The 15,825-nt window shown below is 37.6% G+C and overlaps 1 protein-coding gene across 1 annotated transcript in view; it reads right to left on the bottom strand.

Annotated features, from left to right (window-relative positions):
* The window catches only part of NUP155 (nucleoporin 155), a 45,181-nt gene that overhangs the window by 20,349 nt on the left and 9,007 nt on the right, over positions 1-15,825 (bottom strand). The window contains exons 7-19 of the mRNA XM_079760032.1: positions 14,821-14,926; positions 14,070-14,143; positions 13,297-13,388; positions 11,885-11,982; positions 11,252-11,404; positions 10,108-10,208; positions 7,668-7,838; positions 5,381-5,491; positions 4,927-5,021; positions 3,828-3,916; positions 3,309-3,371; positions 2,034-2,175; positions 911-977 (exon numbers count right to left, since the gene is read on the bottom strand). Of these exons, the coding sequence (XP_079616158.1) occupies positions 911-977; positions 2,034-2,175; positions 3,309-3,371; positions 3,828-3,916; positions 4,927-5,021; positions 5,381-5,491; positions 7,668-7,838; positions 10,108-10,208; positions 11,252-11,404; positions 11,885-11,982; positions 13,297-13,388; positions 14,070-14,143; positions 14,821-14,926 (1,362 nt within the window). The remainder of the gene's footprint in view (positions 1-910; positions 978-2,033; positions 2,176-3,308; positions 3,372-3,827; positions 3,917-4,926; positions 5,022-5,380; positions 5,492-7,667; positions 7,839-10,107; positions 10,209-11,251; positions 11,405-11,884; positions 11,983-13,296; positions 13,389-14,069; positions 14,144-14,820; positions 14,927-15,825) is intronic.

The raw sequence follows: 15,825 nt of genomic DNA, 5'->3' as shown, positions 1-15,825 counted from the left end.
AAGCCTAGGTGGTCCTCGTGCGATGTCCTCACGTCGTAGTCACAAGATGGTCAGCAGGGGAGGGCAGTTGTGGGCAATTAGGCCGGCAGGGGAGGGCAGTTGTGGGCAATCAGGCCGGCAGGGGAGGGCAGTTGGGGGCGATCGGGCTGGCAGGGGAGGGCAGTTGGGGGCGATCGGGCCAGCAGAAGAGTGGTTAGGGGGTGATCAGGCAGAAGCGGTTAGGGACAATCAGGCATGCGATCGGTTAGGAGCCAGCAGTCCCAGATTGTGAGAGGGTGCAGGCTGGGCTGAGGGACACCCCCCAACCCCCGTGCACGAATTTCATGCACCAGGCCTCTAGTATACTATAATAAGTACATGCCTATTCTTAGAAATGTGAACTGAAAAAGATCATCAGAATTTAAAAGATATTTGGTATCTTTTCATTTAAAAAAAGAATAAGTTCAAAATAAATTGCATTCATATTCTACATAAAAAAAATCTTACAACCTGAATTTATGATAATACATAGTTCTATAAGATGCTTTCTCAAAGTAATCTAGAATGTAGGCAAGTACATAGAAATTAGTACTGGGTCCATGACTGGATATAATAACAAAGTATTTAAATGGTAGCTTTGAGCAACATTGAGTAGGACTTACTCTAACCCTCACAAAAATCTCCTGAGGGAGATATATGATTTTTCTCCTTTTACAAAGAGGTATCAGGCTCTGAAATGCTAAGGACTTTACTCATCTGTTAATAAGGGTTAGAGCAGAGACTTAATCCAGGGACTGGACAGTTTATTGGACAAGTACACAAATGTAAAAGAATAACCATTGCATCATGTGTATAACACCAAGAAATGTGCAACACTACACTCACTCATCAATAACAACCTGGTTACATACAAACAATGGACCACACTTACTGCAGTGATCTCTCTGTTGCCACTCTTGAATACTCTTTCCACAACTAAACTAGCATCCCAGATATTTCTGCAACAAAAAATGTTTTCATAATTATGCTGCAGTTGAATAAAAATAATTACAATATGCAGTAAATTTCTTCTATGTGTTTATTAAAATGTAGTCATGGTTTCATTTAACATTGTACTAAGTTATCTGGAAAGAATGAAAACAGGGAAATTTTAAAAGCTGATATATCTAACTTATTTAACTAAGTTGAAAGGCTCTGGGTAATGAATTGTAAACAAGGAAGCTTATAATGCAAAAACAAATTTATAAAGGGGTTCTGCACTGTTTCAAAATACTAAACAAATAATTAGAATGAAAGCATACATCTCAAATCTAAGAAAAATACATACTAGATTTGACCATTAACTAGATAATATGATAGAACTGATTGCAAAAGTGGCTGCTATTCTTCACCCCTCCCTGTGCCTATCCCCTTTTCAGCTGACTTTGATGCTGCTCTCATAATGAAGGGCCCATGCCCCACCTTCTGAATCTGGGTTTGCCTGGGTCGGCCAAGTAAATGACGTGGAAATGGTGGTAGGCCGGTGCTGAGCAGAGGCATCACGAGGCTCTGCAAGTCTCTGCTCTCTCATGGAACTTGGCTACCATCATGTGAAAATCCCTGGCTGCCTGCTGGAGGATGAGAGGCACGTGGAACAGCCCAGCTGCTCCAGCTGAGACTGCTCCGGACCAGCATAGAAACATGACCGGAAGCATGTGAGAGTCCAGCCAACGGGGAGAGAGCTCTCTTCAACCTCACAGTGACTGCACAACCAAGAGGGAGCCTAGCCGTGACCGGAACTGTGTAGCTGACTTGCAGGCACATGTCACAGAGTTATGGGGCTTGTAACGCTATGTAGAATATACATACATATATATGAACAAATACAGAAATATAGATGGTTAGATAATAAAGGAGTTGAATACTAGAGAACAATCTTATTAATGGACAAGTGAATTTAACTTTAGGTACAATTTAATAGGAATAAATGAAGTCCCAAATATAGAATTAAAAATAGTCAATGACACAAACTAGGCTAAGATGAGCAACAGTCAGGTATTCCATGAAAAACTTACCCCATGATCCGAGAAAAGTAAATGTATATGCCATTGTGCTTTCCGGAGTACACAATCTCTGGCCCAGCCATGTAGCTCATAGTTGGGGCCTGAATGGCTGGGTTCCCTGAAGCTGGGGTAGACATGACAGGAAGGTGTACACCTTTACACACATAAGAAAAACAGATCTTAACATCGAACAATAAACATTCTCAGCAACCCAAGTCTACTGTGTCTAAACCCATAGGAATACACATTTACAAAAATACTGGGATGAACAGATATTTACTTTGATTTTTCTTGACAGAGAGACTGAGACTTAAATGGGTGCTGCCACGTAGGCTTTCCAATACGGGCAATGAGGATGGAAAGACAGCCTGCCATCACTGCTCCTTAATGCCGGAAGGGAAACTAACTAACTACAGTTTTCATGGCTGGTAATTAAATCTTGGTACCCAATTAAGGGGCTTTCCAGGTACTATCAGGTACTAGTAAAGATTTTCGAAGTAAAGACATTCGTAGCCAAATGCCAATAGTTGCTTGGATGTCACTTGTTTTTTTTTTATTATTATTATTGACTAGAAGCCCAGTGCATGATTGAATCATGCACGTGTAGGATCCCCTACACGCTTTCGCTTTTCGCGGTGGAGCCTGGTGCCGGAGCAGACAGGCACCCAGCTCCCCCACTTTTGATGGTCTGTGGCCACTGAGGGGGGCTACCCTACTGTTGAGAGGCGGGCTGCTGCGGACACCTGGCTACCCTGCTGTTGAGAGGCGCAGCTGGGTGTCCGCGGCAGGCCCCCTTAGCGGCCGTGGATCTGGCCGTTGAGAGGCGGAGGGTAGCCCCCTCAGTGGCAGTGGATCCGTGCCTCTCAATGGCTGGATAGGCCACCCTGAGTCCCGCCCCCCAGCCTCCCGCTGCCCAATCGTGGGCGTAGCGGGGTGATGGTAATTTACATGTTACTCTATTATTAGATTGGATTTTAGAAAGACAGAAAGAGAAAGTGGGGGTATTGGGGGTGGAGGGAAATTGATTTGTTGTTCCACTTCTTTATGCATTCACTGGTTGATTCTTGTATGTGCCCTGACCAGACACAGAAACTGTAACCTTGGCGTAATCAAGACGACGCTCTAACAACTAAGCTACCCAGCCAGGATCTGCATGTCATTTCTTTGAAATCACATTATTTCGATAGAAAAGGGCAAGTTAATCTTTTTCACAACAGGCCTCAGTGATAAGACAGAACGCTAGCCCTTCATAAAGAACAGCAGTAGTGATCTAAAGAAAAGAGGCACCTTGAGCTGGTGTTCCCAAAAAGGACGGGTTTGGATATTGACCACCACCAGGAAAAGGAGAGCCTACAAGGAAATAAGAATATGAAGATTTAGAAAATAACTCCCCAATTTTTGAATTTGTTCAAAATTACACACAGAAGTTGTTTCTAAACATAAGAGTGAGGAGTGGCACCACTCATGCTGTGCTCAAGAATTAGGGACTCAGCTCATTTCCCAGTAATTTTTAACATCCCCACTTTGGAAAACATTGAGGTGGGAGTTTGTTTATTATTAAATCATTCATTTCCTTCCTTTTGGCTAAATAACAAATGAGTTCTGTAAACACTATTTGTCACATCTTGTTTTGTTTCCTAATATACATTAAGAACTCAATATACCATTACTTTTAAGAGTCAGATATCTGTATAATTATTCACCAATACAGTAGCAGTAAGTAAAATATAATGAAAAGCTTTGTCCATTAAAGGTTCTACAATTCACTCTATTGGAAACAGTTTCATTTCAGTGTTTCATACTCACTAGCATAGACAGGAGAGCCCAAGATGGGACCAACATTACTCGGGGTGGGGAGAGTGGCTGGAAATCTCATTTGCGCTTCACCGCCGTACCTGTCGATGACAACACAGACTGAGTTTATTCAGTGAAAGAGTCCACCTTAAAGGCTGGAATTGTTCTAAGGCCTGCTTAGCTTTCAAAATAGAGCTTCAAACACTAGAGACTTTAATATACAGGTATTGTGTTTACAGTGAAATACAGGGTGGAGCAAAAGTAGGTTTACAGTTGTGAGTACAGAGTTTTTCTTGTATTACTTTTGCTCATCCTGTGTATACAGATACATTAAAAAATATTTAGTAAAAGTTGACCTGAAATTCTATCAGTAAGTATTATAAGGGACTGGCAGTTTCTAATAAAAGGTTAGCAAAGCATAGAATTTACTTAATGAGATATGGTACTGTAATTTTCATACTAGATTATAGACAGAACTTCAAAAAATTCTTTTAAAGAAATCACATTTCAAATTCTTTTTTTTTTTTTTAATATATTTCATTGATTTTTCACAGAGAGAAAGGGAGAGGGATAGAGAAAGAGAGAGGGATAGAGAGCCAGAAACATCGATGAGAGAGACTCATCGACCAGCCGCCTCCTGCACACCCCCCACCGGGGATGTGCCCGCAACCAATGTACATGCCCTTGACCGGAATCGAACCTGGGACCCCTCAGTCCGCAGACCGACGCTCTATCCACTGAGCCAAACCGGTTTCGGCACATTTCAAATTCTTATCCTTAGCTAAAAGTTTTCCAAATAAAAGTATCTCTTTGATACCAAGTTTCCTTAGAGTGATTCAAAATCTCAGTGCCAGTAAGACCCGTATCGCAGAAGTGGCTCAGTGGGGAAACAGAAAAGAGAGTAGCTGAGGTAGAAAGAAGACCAGACAGAAGAATGGGTAACCTGCTAATTAATTAGCTGCTTCTATTAGCATTATAATCTTTCCAGAGTTCACCTTTGTGCAAACAAATTTTAGTAACTCAATTGTCTGTCAAGCCCTTAAAGTATCACATTCACCAACATAGCAACCATTTAAAAAGGGGCCAAGAGCAAGAGCAAACTGACATATACCTGAAGAAAGCCCGAGCAGCCCACGCCGACACTTCTCTATCACAGGCGGCGGTGGAACACGCAAGGATAAGGCAAGTTGCACAAGCCTGGTCCTCCTGTATAAAAAGAGTATCTTCCCTTATATTAAGCGTAACATTTAAGTGTTGCTTCATGCCGTACCCAGTGTTTAAATCTGTGCCTGGCATAGATCAGGTCTCAATAAATATTTGCTGACTTAATGAAATCAATTGATATGAAAAAGGGGATATAAAAAAGTATTGGTTTTAAACTTATAGTGTATTGGAACTGCTCCCAAATATCAGTACATATGTAGTGGTTAATGTAAAGAAGGAAAGATTGGTAAGATTACCTGTTATAGTATTTTTGGTCCTAACATATAAAAATTAGCTATCTTTTCCATTGTTTCATTATTTAAATTATCATCACAGTAAAAAAAAAAAGTACATATAATTACCTGATGTAATTTAAAGAATCTTTCAATCTCTTCTCCATCTCCACCCACATTACTCACAAGTAGATGCCTCAGTTGATCTACTGGTCTAAGTTTATGAAACATAAGACTCCCCTACAAAGTTGAAAAAAATAAAAAGAACATAAATAATAAATTTACCAAGTTTGATAACTGACCCTGTTATCTTATTTAATAAAATCAATGAAACCAACAACAAAAAATATAATAATCAAAGTAAACTAGTCAAAAAGAGCATCTACATTTCAACTCCCAACCTAAACTAAATCTATATATCCATAACAAATTTAATAAGAAAACACTGCTCCATCAGACACACACAATAGTACAGCATGTGCCATTACCATGCATTAAGAAAGCTGTCCTTCTGACTAGAAGATTAAAGTTAGATTACCATTGACACGGGTTGTCTTAATCATGTTGGCACAAGCATGTTCATTTAGAAAAAAAATGAAGCTGATCCTTATTCATAACTTACACCAGGATAAATTCCAGGCAGATCAAAGATTTAAAGGATAAAATTTAAAAAAAAGAAACTATAGGTGAATGCTTTTATGAACCTCAGAGTGAGTTTTTCACTATCACATAAACCCTAAAAGATAACTTGAAAGTTTCAACTACTTATAAATGTATCAAACTCCTTGATACACTAAGAGCTTTTATTATTTTTTTTTTAAAAAAATATATTTTATTAATTTTTCATAGAGAGGAAGGGAGAGGGATAGAGAGCTAGAAACATCGATGAGAGAGAGACATCGACCAGCTGCCTCCTGCACACCCCCCACCGGGGATGTGCCCGCAACCAATGTACATGCCCTTGACCGGAATCGAACCTGGGACCTTCCAGTCCGCAGACCGACGCTCTATCCACTGAGCCAAACCGGTTTCAGCAAGAGCTTTTATTAATTAAATAAAAAAGACAGCCCTGACTGGTTTGGCTCAGTGGATAGAGCGTCGGCCTGCAGACAGAAAGGTCCCAGGTTCGATTCCGGTCAAGGGCATGTACCTTGGTTGCGGGCACATCCCCAGTAGGGAGTGTGCAGGAGGCAGCTGATCGGTGTTTCTCTCTCATCGATGTTTCTGACTCTCTATCCCTCTCCCTTCCTCTCTGTAAAAAATCAATAAAATAAGGACCAAACCAGAGAGGGTCGGACCTGCATTACCACCATTTGTCCACCATCCAGAACTGAAATATCATTGCTGTTATGAACACATAAACAACTGTTGGACATAGAAACCGGGACTCAAAAGAACTGTTGGCCCAGAAAGAAACTCACTATAGACTGATTCATTTGCCTCTCAGCATAACCATTATTGCTTGTCTCATTTTCGGTTCCTATAAGTGTATTCCTAGTATCACATGAGCTCACTCTTCTAGGGGAAAAGATGAACAACATAGACTGAAGAACAAGAACAGCATTGATCAGACTGTCAGACCTCAGAGGGAAGGTAGGGGAGGGTGGGGACAAGGGAGATAGATCAACCAAAGGACTTGTGTGCTTGCATATGAGCCTAATCAGTGATCACGGACAACAGGGGGAGGGGGGCATACTTGTGGGGGGGTTTGGGAAAGGAATGGGGGGAGGTTTGATGACAAATATGTGATACCTTAATCAATAAAGTAAAACAAAAACAAACAAACAAAAATCAATAAAATATATTAAAAAAAAAAGACAATTCAACAGGAAAGTATGTACAAAATAGAAAGATAGTTCCCAGAAAAATAAGCACTTAAAATGACAATGGATCTTACTCTTAACAAGATGGCATATTGTACTTGGACAGGATGCGAGGAAACAGGCAGTTAACATTATGTATGTGTACAGGGAAGTCTGGCAACATCCATCCAAATTACAAATGCACATACCCTTTGTTGAATTTTTAGGATTTACAAACATTCCCACCCTAGCCAGATTGGCTCAGTGGATAGAACCTTAGTCTTCGGACCAAAGGGTCCCGGGTTCAATTCCGGTCAAGGGCACCTTGGCTGCAGGCTCCTCCCCAACCAGGGCCTGGGCAGGGCTCATGCAGGAGACAACCAATGGATGTGTTTCTCTCACATCGATGTTTCTCTCTCTCTTTCCCTCTCTCTTCTACTCTCCCTAAAAATCAATGGAAAAATGTCCTCGGGTGAGGATTAAAAAAAAAAAAAAAAAGAGTAAACATTTCCAAGTACTTAAGTAAATGACTACCAAGCAACTATTCTGAATATAAAAACATTAAATATGGCGTCCCTTCTTTTTGTCTTCATCTTAATAGAGTATGTACATACCTGTGCTGAGAGGAGAACAAATTTCTTTGGAGGCAACATGTGCTGCTGTACAACAACTGGTGAGTCAGTTATTGGAATATGATCCTTATTTAAAGGCGTAATTATCTTATCAACTTTCAATTCATCTATTGCAGAAAGAGCCCAGGAATGACCATCGACACGGGTCGTCATCTATATGAAAGAAAAAACTTAATACTAATAGTACTCAAGTTAATATTAAGGAAAACCTTTAAAAAGGAAAAGTTATACAGAATCTGTAATTAAGTATAGAATTTAATAAATACATTAACAAATGTATTATACATTTAATAAATTAATACATTAACAAATGTATTATACATTAACAAATGTAATATTCTCAAATGTCTGTGTTTAATTTTCTAATTATTTCAATCAGGCATCTTCTATAATACCAAAGGATAAAGGAAAATTTTCCTGGTAAACTATAATAGTGTTTACTAGAATTACTATTCTTTCCATAACCAAACACTAACTACCTTCCACCATCTTTCCATTATTAAATGACCGACTGATCTATACATAGGTTCGGTGCTTACATTTTGCTGACATGTAGATTTCTACTCTCTTCAAAGCTAAGATATTTCTTAAAAAAATGTTTTAATCTCCTAAAATACTTTTATTGTAAAAAATTTCAAGCATCCATATGCCCAGTACCTAGATTCAATAATTGTTAGAATTTTGCCATATTTGCTTTCTTTTTTTTTCTTTTATTGAACCATTTGAAAGTTATGGATATGATATCACTGCTAAATACTTTTGGATGCATCTCCTAAACATAAGCAAGTTTTAACCATGATACTATTATAACATTTAAGAATATTAACAATTCTCTAACCTAATGTCTAGACAATATTGAATTTCCCCATTGTTCCAATGTCTTTTAGAGCTGTTTTTGGGAGATCAGAATTTGGCTAAAGTTTATGAAATATATATATATATATATATATATATATATATATATATATATAATATGTATTTTTTAAAGTCCATACTTGTTTAAGAAGAACTCAAGTATTATATAAACAAAATAAGATATAAAGTATTTGCTTAAAAAAAAGTTAACATTTATTGAGTGCTTCCTATGTACCAGGTAGTATTCTTAGTGCTACATACATGAATTCATTTAATCCCACAATAGTCCCATACAGGTAGGAACTATAACTATTAAAGACAAGGAAATTGAGGGCCAGAGACATGCTAAGTCATTTGAGCCATAGCTTCGAGGAAATGGAGCCAGAATGCAAACCTCAACCACTGACATTGCACTCCCATCAGGACAGGGTTTATATCTTACTAAGTTCTGAATCCTTAGTCTATCACAGAATGAAACACAGTAGGTGCTCAGTGAAGTCCAAAGGATAAAGGAAAGAATTTGAGAAAGGTGCTCCTTGACCCCAAACCAACCTTCTGCTCCTACCCCGGCAACTTTGGTCCAGGTCAGAAACTTGGAGGAGCCATTACAAACCGTGAACCCATCCTGGGGGTTGGGTTCTTCCTCCTCCCATCTACACACCTTTTCTCACTGCTCTGATCAAAAGGACTTAAGCTGGAGAATAACCAGGAAGCAGGAGTGACAGCTGGAACCAAAATGCCTTTAAAGAAATGGTTCCGTAGAGAGTATTCACACCCCAGTGGGAGTTGGTTTATCTGTTTGATCAGCACCCTCTGGGGCAGGCAACATGGACTGTGCTAGGGCATCTAGGAGGACCAATGGGGGTGGGATAGGGGACAGGAAGGGGAGGGAGCGGATGGCCTCCCCTTAGGTCCTCAGGGGCTGGGATGGCAGGCCAGATGCGAGACTGGGCTAGGACAGCAGGGTCGCCGCCTCACTCAGAGCCTCAACATCAAGCTAGGGAGTACATGGTGGTATTTGCTTTTAAAACACAAGTATATGTGTGTGTATATTTAGTTATGTAGGAAAGAGAAAACAAGATGGGGGAAATTTGCTAATGTGGGGTTCAAGTTACCATTTTCTCTATTTTTGTGCATGTTTGCAAATTTCTATAATAAAAAGATGTTTTTAGTTTAGGAAGGATTATAAATTAAAGAGATTAATATAAATTCCTAAGTCATAACTACAATGGATGGCCTCATTTTAACTAAAAATATAATATATTTAAATGGGACAAAGATAATTCAGAAAAGATATGTGCATTTTTGGGTTCACTATGAAAAATATACTAAAATGGTTTCAAAGTTTACTTTAAAGACATTTAAAGTAAATATGATTAATATGACTTCTAACTTCACAGAGAAAAAACAAAGAATTAACAGGATACACTTTTTTCCCCATTATGACTTCTAATCATATGAGATTGTTAGATGCAAACAGTAATAAATCAAAAGGTAAAATTTGTTACAATTTTATTCTTTACTTAAAATTACATAAAAAGCTCTTTAAATTCTCAAGATAACTTACCTGGGTTTCCATCATTGGCTTTTGGAAAGGAAATGTATCATGGTTGACACACCACAAAATGTCATTATCTTCATTTTCTGAGGCTGCCATCAATAGAATACCTAAAAGTTTAACACACAAAATCTTATGATGCCAAATAATATGCATCCTAAATAATATTAACAATTAACATTAATATACATACAGCATTAATCATTATAGGTAAGTTACAAAAATGAAAATAAATCCCCTAAAACAGTGGTCGGCAAACTCATTAGTTAACAGAGCCAAATATCAACAGTACAACGATTGAAATTTCTTTTGAGAGCCAAATTTTTTAAACTTACACTATATAGGTAGGTACACTGTTATTAACTTAATTAGGGTACCCTTAAGCTGGCCTTTGCTAAAAACTCAAGGGGCCAAAGAGCTGAATGTGGCTCGCGAGTCGCAGTTTGCCGACCACTGCCCTAAAAGAACTTATAATTATTGGTAGGATTATTAAATGTTCCAGGTCTTCTACTTTACTTTTTTCAAGTAAACACTTATTTTTTTCAGACTTTGACATTTCTAAAGTTAGAATATATTTTGCCATCAATGGATTTATCAGTTTAATTACTAATTTTAAAAACATGTTTAATACATAAATTCTGTGACTTACAATCAATCTAATATTCAATGAAATACAGTTTATATATTGGTTAATTGAAACATATCATAAATAATAAAGATGTAGCTCCCAGTGGAACGGCAGAGATAAATATATTATAAGAGAATTACCTCAACACTAGCTGACATCAGTTTGATTTTTAAATATATTCTCTTGTGATCAATTCCAGCTCCTCTCACTAATTTGCTCCCTTTATAGTGACTTTAGAGGTATCAGTCTTAAGTCCATTGGGACCATAATTAATTAAAATGTATAACCAGCGTGTGAAAAACTGAGAGTAATTTATATCAAGGTGGTAGAAGAAGATTTCTTAAAATTTAGCATATATACTTACCAACTGAAAATGCTTAAAATATAAGATTAAAAAAAGTTCCTGAATAAGAAATCAAAACATTCTATATTTTATTGAAAAATCTTTATTTTCAAATGCTTCAGTGCATTCTAATTATAATTTTAAGAATCCAGTCTTCAATATGATAGTGTTTTAGAACTTACCTTTACTATAGAGAGCTTTATGTACTTTTGAAGGCTTTTCCACTGTGGAAGATGCTGAGAAGCCAGGAGGTAAGCGGACATGAACCAGTGTCAATGTATTAGGTCGTGCTAATGGCTGTCTGAACGGGCAGGTGCTGAAATATAACCTTACACCTGATGATGGGTAAAATTATAAATCAGTAATAGAAAATAAAAGACCTGAGGTACATGAATTGTTACTAACGCAATTCCAAAGAGAAACAGAACTCTGTTAAAGCCACATCACTCTCCTGACTGATCTTAAGTTACCAGGTTACTACAGGAGAAGTGGATTTCTATGACAAGATCACTTGAAATTGAGAGGTGAATCAACAAATCTCAGCAGGAAGAGCCTGCCACTCTAAGTGGTGAGCCCCAGGCTCCGTCCCTGATTGTTGGCACCTTAGCTTCCAGGCTGCTTTTCCATCTAAAAAAATGAGCAAACAGAACCAAGGAATCCTCCAATTTTCCAAATCCTTAATTTTATAAATCATTAATATGGCTTAATAGTTGACACAGAAGTAAAAATTTCTCTCATGTTTCTAATCATGGATTTCCAATTCTGAGGATTACTAAGTTACAAAAGCAATAACAAACATATAAATAAAAACATACCGGCATGTGTGACAGCCAATAACTGACAGTCCAGTGACTCAGAGTTTTCAATCACTGCTATTTGAACAATTGGTTTAAAAACAGAACGATCTATTGTCCTAAAAGGAAGAAAAAAAACACACATTAGTATATTTTTTTAAATGTGTCTACTAAATTCTAAGGAACATTTTCCACCAGCAATTTTACATGTCAAAATATACAGGAAAGTAACACAACAGCAGCAAGAACTGGCAAAAACCCTTGAATGTGTGTTGTTTACATTAGTAACCTTTTTTTCAAAGACATAAAAGAAGGCTAAGTCCATTAGGTAAATGGATAACGGGGAACAAGATGTTCTCAGATCATCAAATTAGCATTGTAGAAGTTATCGCTAATTAAAAAGGGGAAAAAATGAACCTTCATAATGAAGAGATCTGGTGAACACCATCTTAACCAACTCTTCAATAGTGGTAAACTGGTGTTATGCCTCCTGATGTAATGCTATAAGAAATTCACATTACCTACGTAATACTAAAGAAAAATTACCTTTAATCTAGTATGGAAAAATAGACAAATTCAGAAAACTCCTGCCCCTCCCTCCCAAATGTGAACATTTAAAAAAAACTGAAATGGAAGTTCTGTTCTATATTAAAAAGATTAATGACCAATGCAATTCATGAGCTCTGACTGAACCTGGAGAAAAATGGAAAGAAAAATAGCTATGAAGAGTTTTGGGAATTAGTGAGTGATTTTAATATGAACTATCTATACATACAAAAGGCTAAGCGACCGGCTGACCGGCCGACAGCTATGATGCGCACTGACCACCAGGGGGCAGACGCTCAACATAGGAGCTGCCGAGTGACAGTAACTTTGCAGTGTCCTCTCGCAATCCGGGACTCTTTGGGGAATGTTGGAGAGCCGGTTTTGGCCCAATCACAGGCCAGGCAGAGGGACCCCACCTGCAGGAGGGACCCCGCTCACTCCGCAGACGCCCTTCAAGCCCCAGCACCGCCCCACGTGTGGCCTGCAGGGGGGAAACCACGTCCGGCCTGTCTCACCCAGTCCCGCCCCGCTGGCCACCTTCTAATTAATTTACTTTCAATGTGCATGAATCCATGCACCGGGCCTCAGTATAATTATAATATTATTAATTTTTAGGTGTGGAATTGATATTGTAGTTAGGAGAGAGATGAAGGATTTATAGATAAAAGTAATGATTTCTGCAACTTACTTTTCAAATGGCTCATAGAGTGAGCAACTGAGGCAAATTGCTAATTGGTGAGTTTAGATCAAGGGTATACCAGTCTTATGTCCTTCAACATTCCTCATATTTTAGAGATACTATGAGAAGGAAGTAATTTTAATATGCTGACCATAAACAGTATAATTATGCCTGCAAATGAAATGTCTGACAACAAGTTACGTATCACCTCGCAATGTTTCCAGCAGCGGAGACAATAGAATTCTGCGACACTGAGGCAACTCTGCTCATGCCTTGTCCATCGCTGCCCAAATCATAAACCTGCAAACAAACATTGTACCCATGACTATAACCTGTATACATTTTATTTAATATTTTTTTCACTTTATAATGCTTTATTCATTGATTAAAAAATATATACTTTTAGTCTGGCCAGCGTGACGTAGTGGTTGAGCAACAACTTCTGAACCAGGAGGTCACAGTTCAATTCCCAGTCAAGGCACATGCCAGGGTTGTGGGGTTGATCTTGATCTCCAGAAAGGATTGTGCCCTGTTTCTATTTTGTATGTCAGTTGTTTTTTGTTTTTTTACAACTTTATTAAATAGACTTTTCCCTTGAATTTTGGTACTTCATATAGGTTTGGAAACATTCACAGATTTGAAAATTCATAAAAAAGGGACCCTAAAAGTGGTCTGTTTTTTTTTTTTTTAAATTAAATCACACAGTTCATAGGAAAAGTCTAAAGAGCGACTAAATCATCTTCTTTAAAAACAGGGATGATAGGCCCTGGCTGTGTAGTTCAGTTGGTTAGTGTCGTCCTGATACACCAAGGTTGCGTACTGGATCTCCAGTCAGGGCACATACAAGGAGCAACCAATGAGTGCATAAATAAGTGGAACAACAAATCAATGTTTTTCTCTCTCTCTCTAAAAATTAATAAACAAAACAAAAAAGGGAGGCTTATTCCTACCTTAAATGGTAGTATAATTATTAACATTTACCTGTATTACTCCTTTCTCAGATCTTGTATATAAAATGTTTCTAGAATTATCAATTTCAATTTGAACAATAGGATCTGAAAGACACAAAAAAACCCTCAAAGATTAACAAATCAAATACAATAAGCAGCCACTTAAATTAAAATGGTCAAATTAGAGCTTTGCATTCAGAGGCTTTCCTCTTGCTTTGCTTGGTAAAAGCAGACATCAAATACTGTGACTGGGTTAAGAGCATGAAAAATAAGTTGTTCTATCTAAATAAATGTTAAACCAAACCCAAAACAAGTTCTATGTTATTTCTTCACTTAACCAACATTTAATGAGTGTTTGCTATATGCTAGGAACACATGAAATATTTATTCCTCAGTCCATTCCATCAAGAAACTGCCAGTTTAATGATTCACTGTGTGAAGGGCAATAATTTATTTTAGTCATAAAAGGTTACGGGTTTGATTACTGTCCAGGGCATATACCTAGGTTTACCCAGTCGATTCCTGGTTGGGTGCATATGGGAGGCAACTGATCAATATTTCTCTCTCTCTCTCCCCCCGCCCCCTCCTTCCCCTTCCTCTCCCTCTAAACATCAATAAAAACAGATTCTCGGGCAAGGATTAAAAAAAAAAAAGATCTCATGGATATATAACAAATGTATTTAATAAGACAAACTTTCAACTAAGAATGAGAATTTCTCAAGAAAATGTTAAGTCACCAATCTGTTAAAAATTTTTGACCAATTTATTTGTTTTCTACTTACCATCTTCTGAGAATGTGAATTGTAGCAATGAAGGAACAAGAAAGGAAAGTGAGCTCTTTGAGTGGTTGATTTTCCTACATCTTTGGCTAAACCAACCTGCTTCTGCCTTAAAAGAAAACATTGAGAGAAGACTCGTAAATGTAAATACCTCCGTCATAGCAAATATTGCATACCCACGTTTACAAAAAACCTCAGATCTTAGTGAAATACCAATAATTGCAAATGAAGACATACTACTCAAAAGTAGCAGACTTTAGTCCTGTAATTAAAGATAGAACGTGTAGTTAGCTATAACTAAATTACTGCCCGCAGTGAAATCGATGTCTATTCCAGAAACCTCAATAGAGCTATGCTAGTGAACTCATTTTAATTCTCTTAAAAACTATTTCAAAGTATAAGGAACATGATAAGCAGAATTTATAAGTGCCCGAATACATAGGGTTGATACCATCTTATCCCACTTCTGCTAAAAGGGAATTTTAACAAGAGCAGCCACCACCATTATAATCTATAATCTACTTTTCAATGATTGAGTTTTGCCATACAAAACCATTTCCTGGTAATGAACAAAGCCAAGAGAAACTGGGCAAGAAAGAGGTACAATGTAATATTAAAACACACCTGACCTGGGTTCTAACTAATTAGATTGAAAATATTACTTTATCAGTTTTCTAAGGTTTACCTTATGCAAAAGGCAACAGTAAGGAGATGAACGAGAAAAGGACAAAAAAAGGCATTTCAGAATAGAGAAAACATAAATGACCAATAAATACATGAAAAGATTTGATAATCTCAGTCATAAAAAAATAATTTCCCTCCATTAGATTGGCTAAAATTGTTGGACAATACCAGTGTTAGTGAGAATGGGTGTAGGTGGAATACATTCCTAGATGTCTAAAATTTTAATAGGGCAATATGAAAATATTAAATACAATTTTAAATGCAAATACATCATAATCCAACTACTAGAATTCTAAGATTCTACACACAAAAAGCTACTTGTGC

The sequence above is a fragment of the Cnephaeus nilssonii genome (genome assembly GCF_951640355.1).
Source record: "Cnephaeus nilssonii genome assembly, chromosome: 2".
Lineage (NCBI taxonomy): Eukaryota > Metazoa > Chordata > Mammalia > Chiroptera > Vespertilionidae > Cnephaeus > Cnephaeus nilssonii.
The sequence above is the reverse complement of the archived record's forward strand: the minus strand, read 5'-3'. Positions and strand labels throughout refer to the sequence as shown.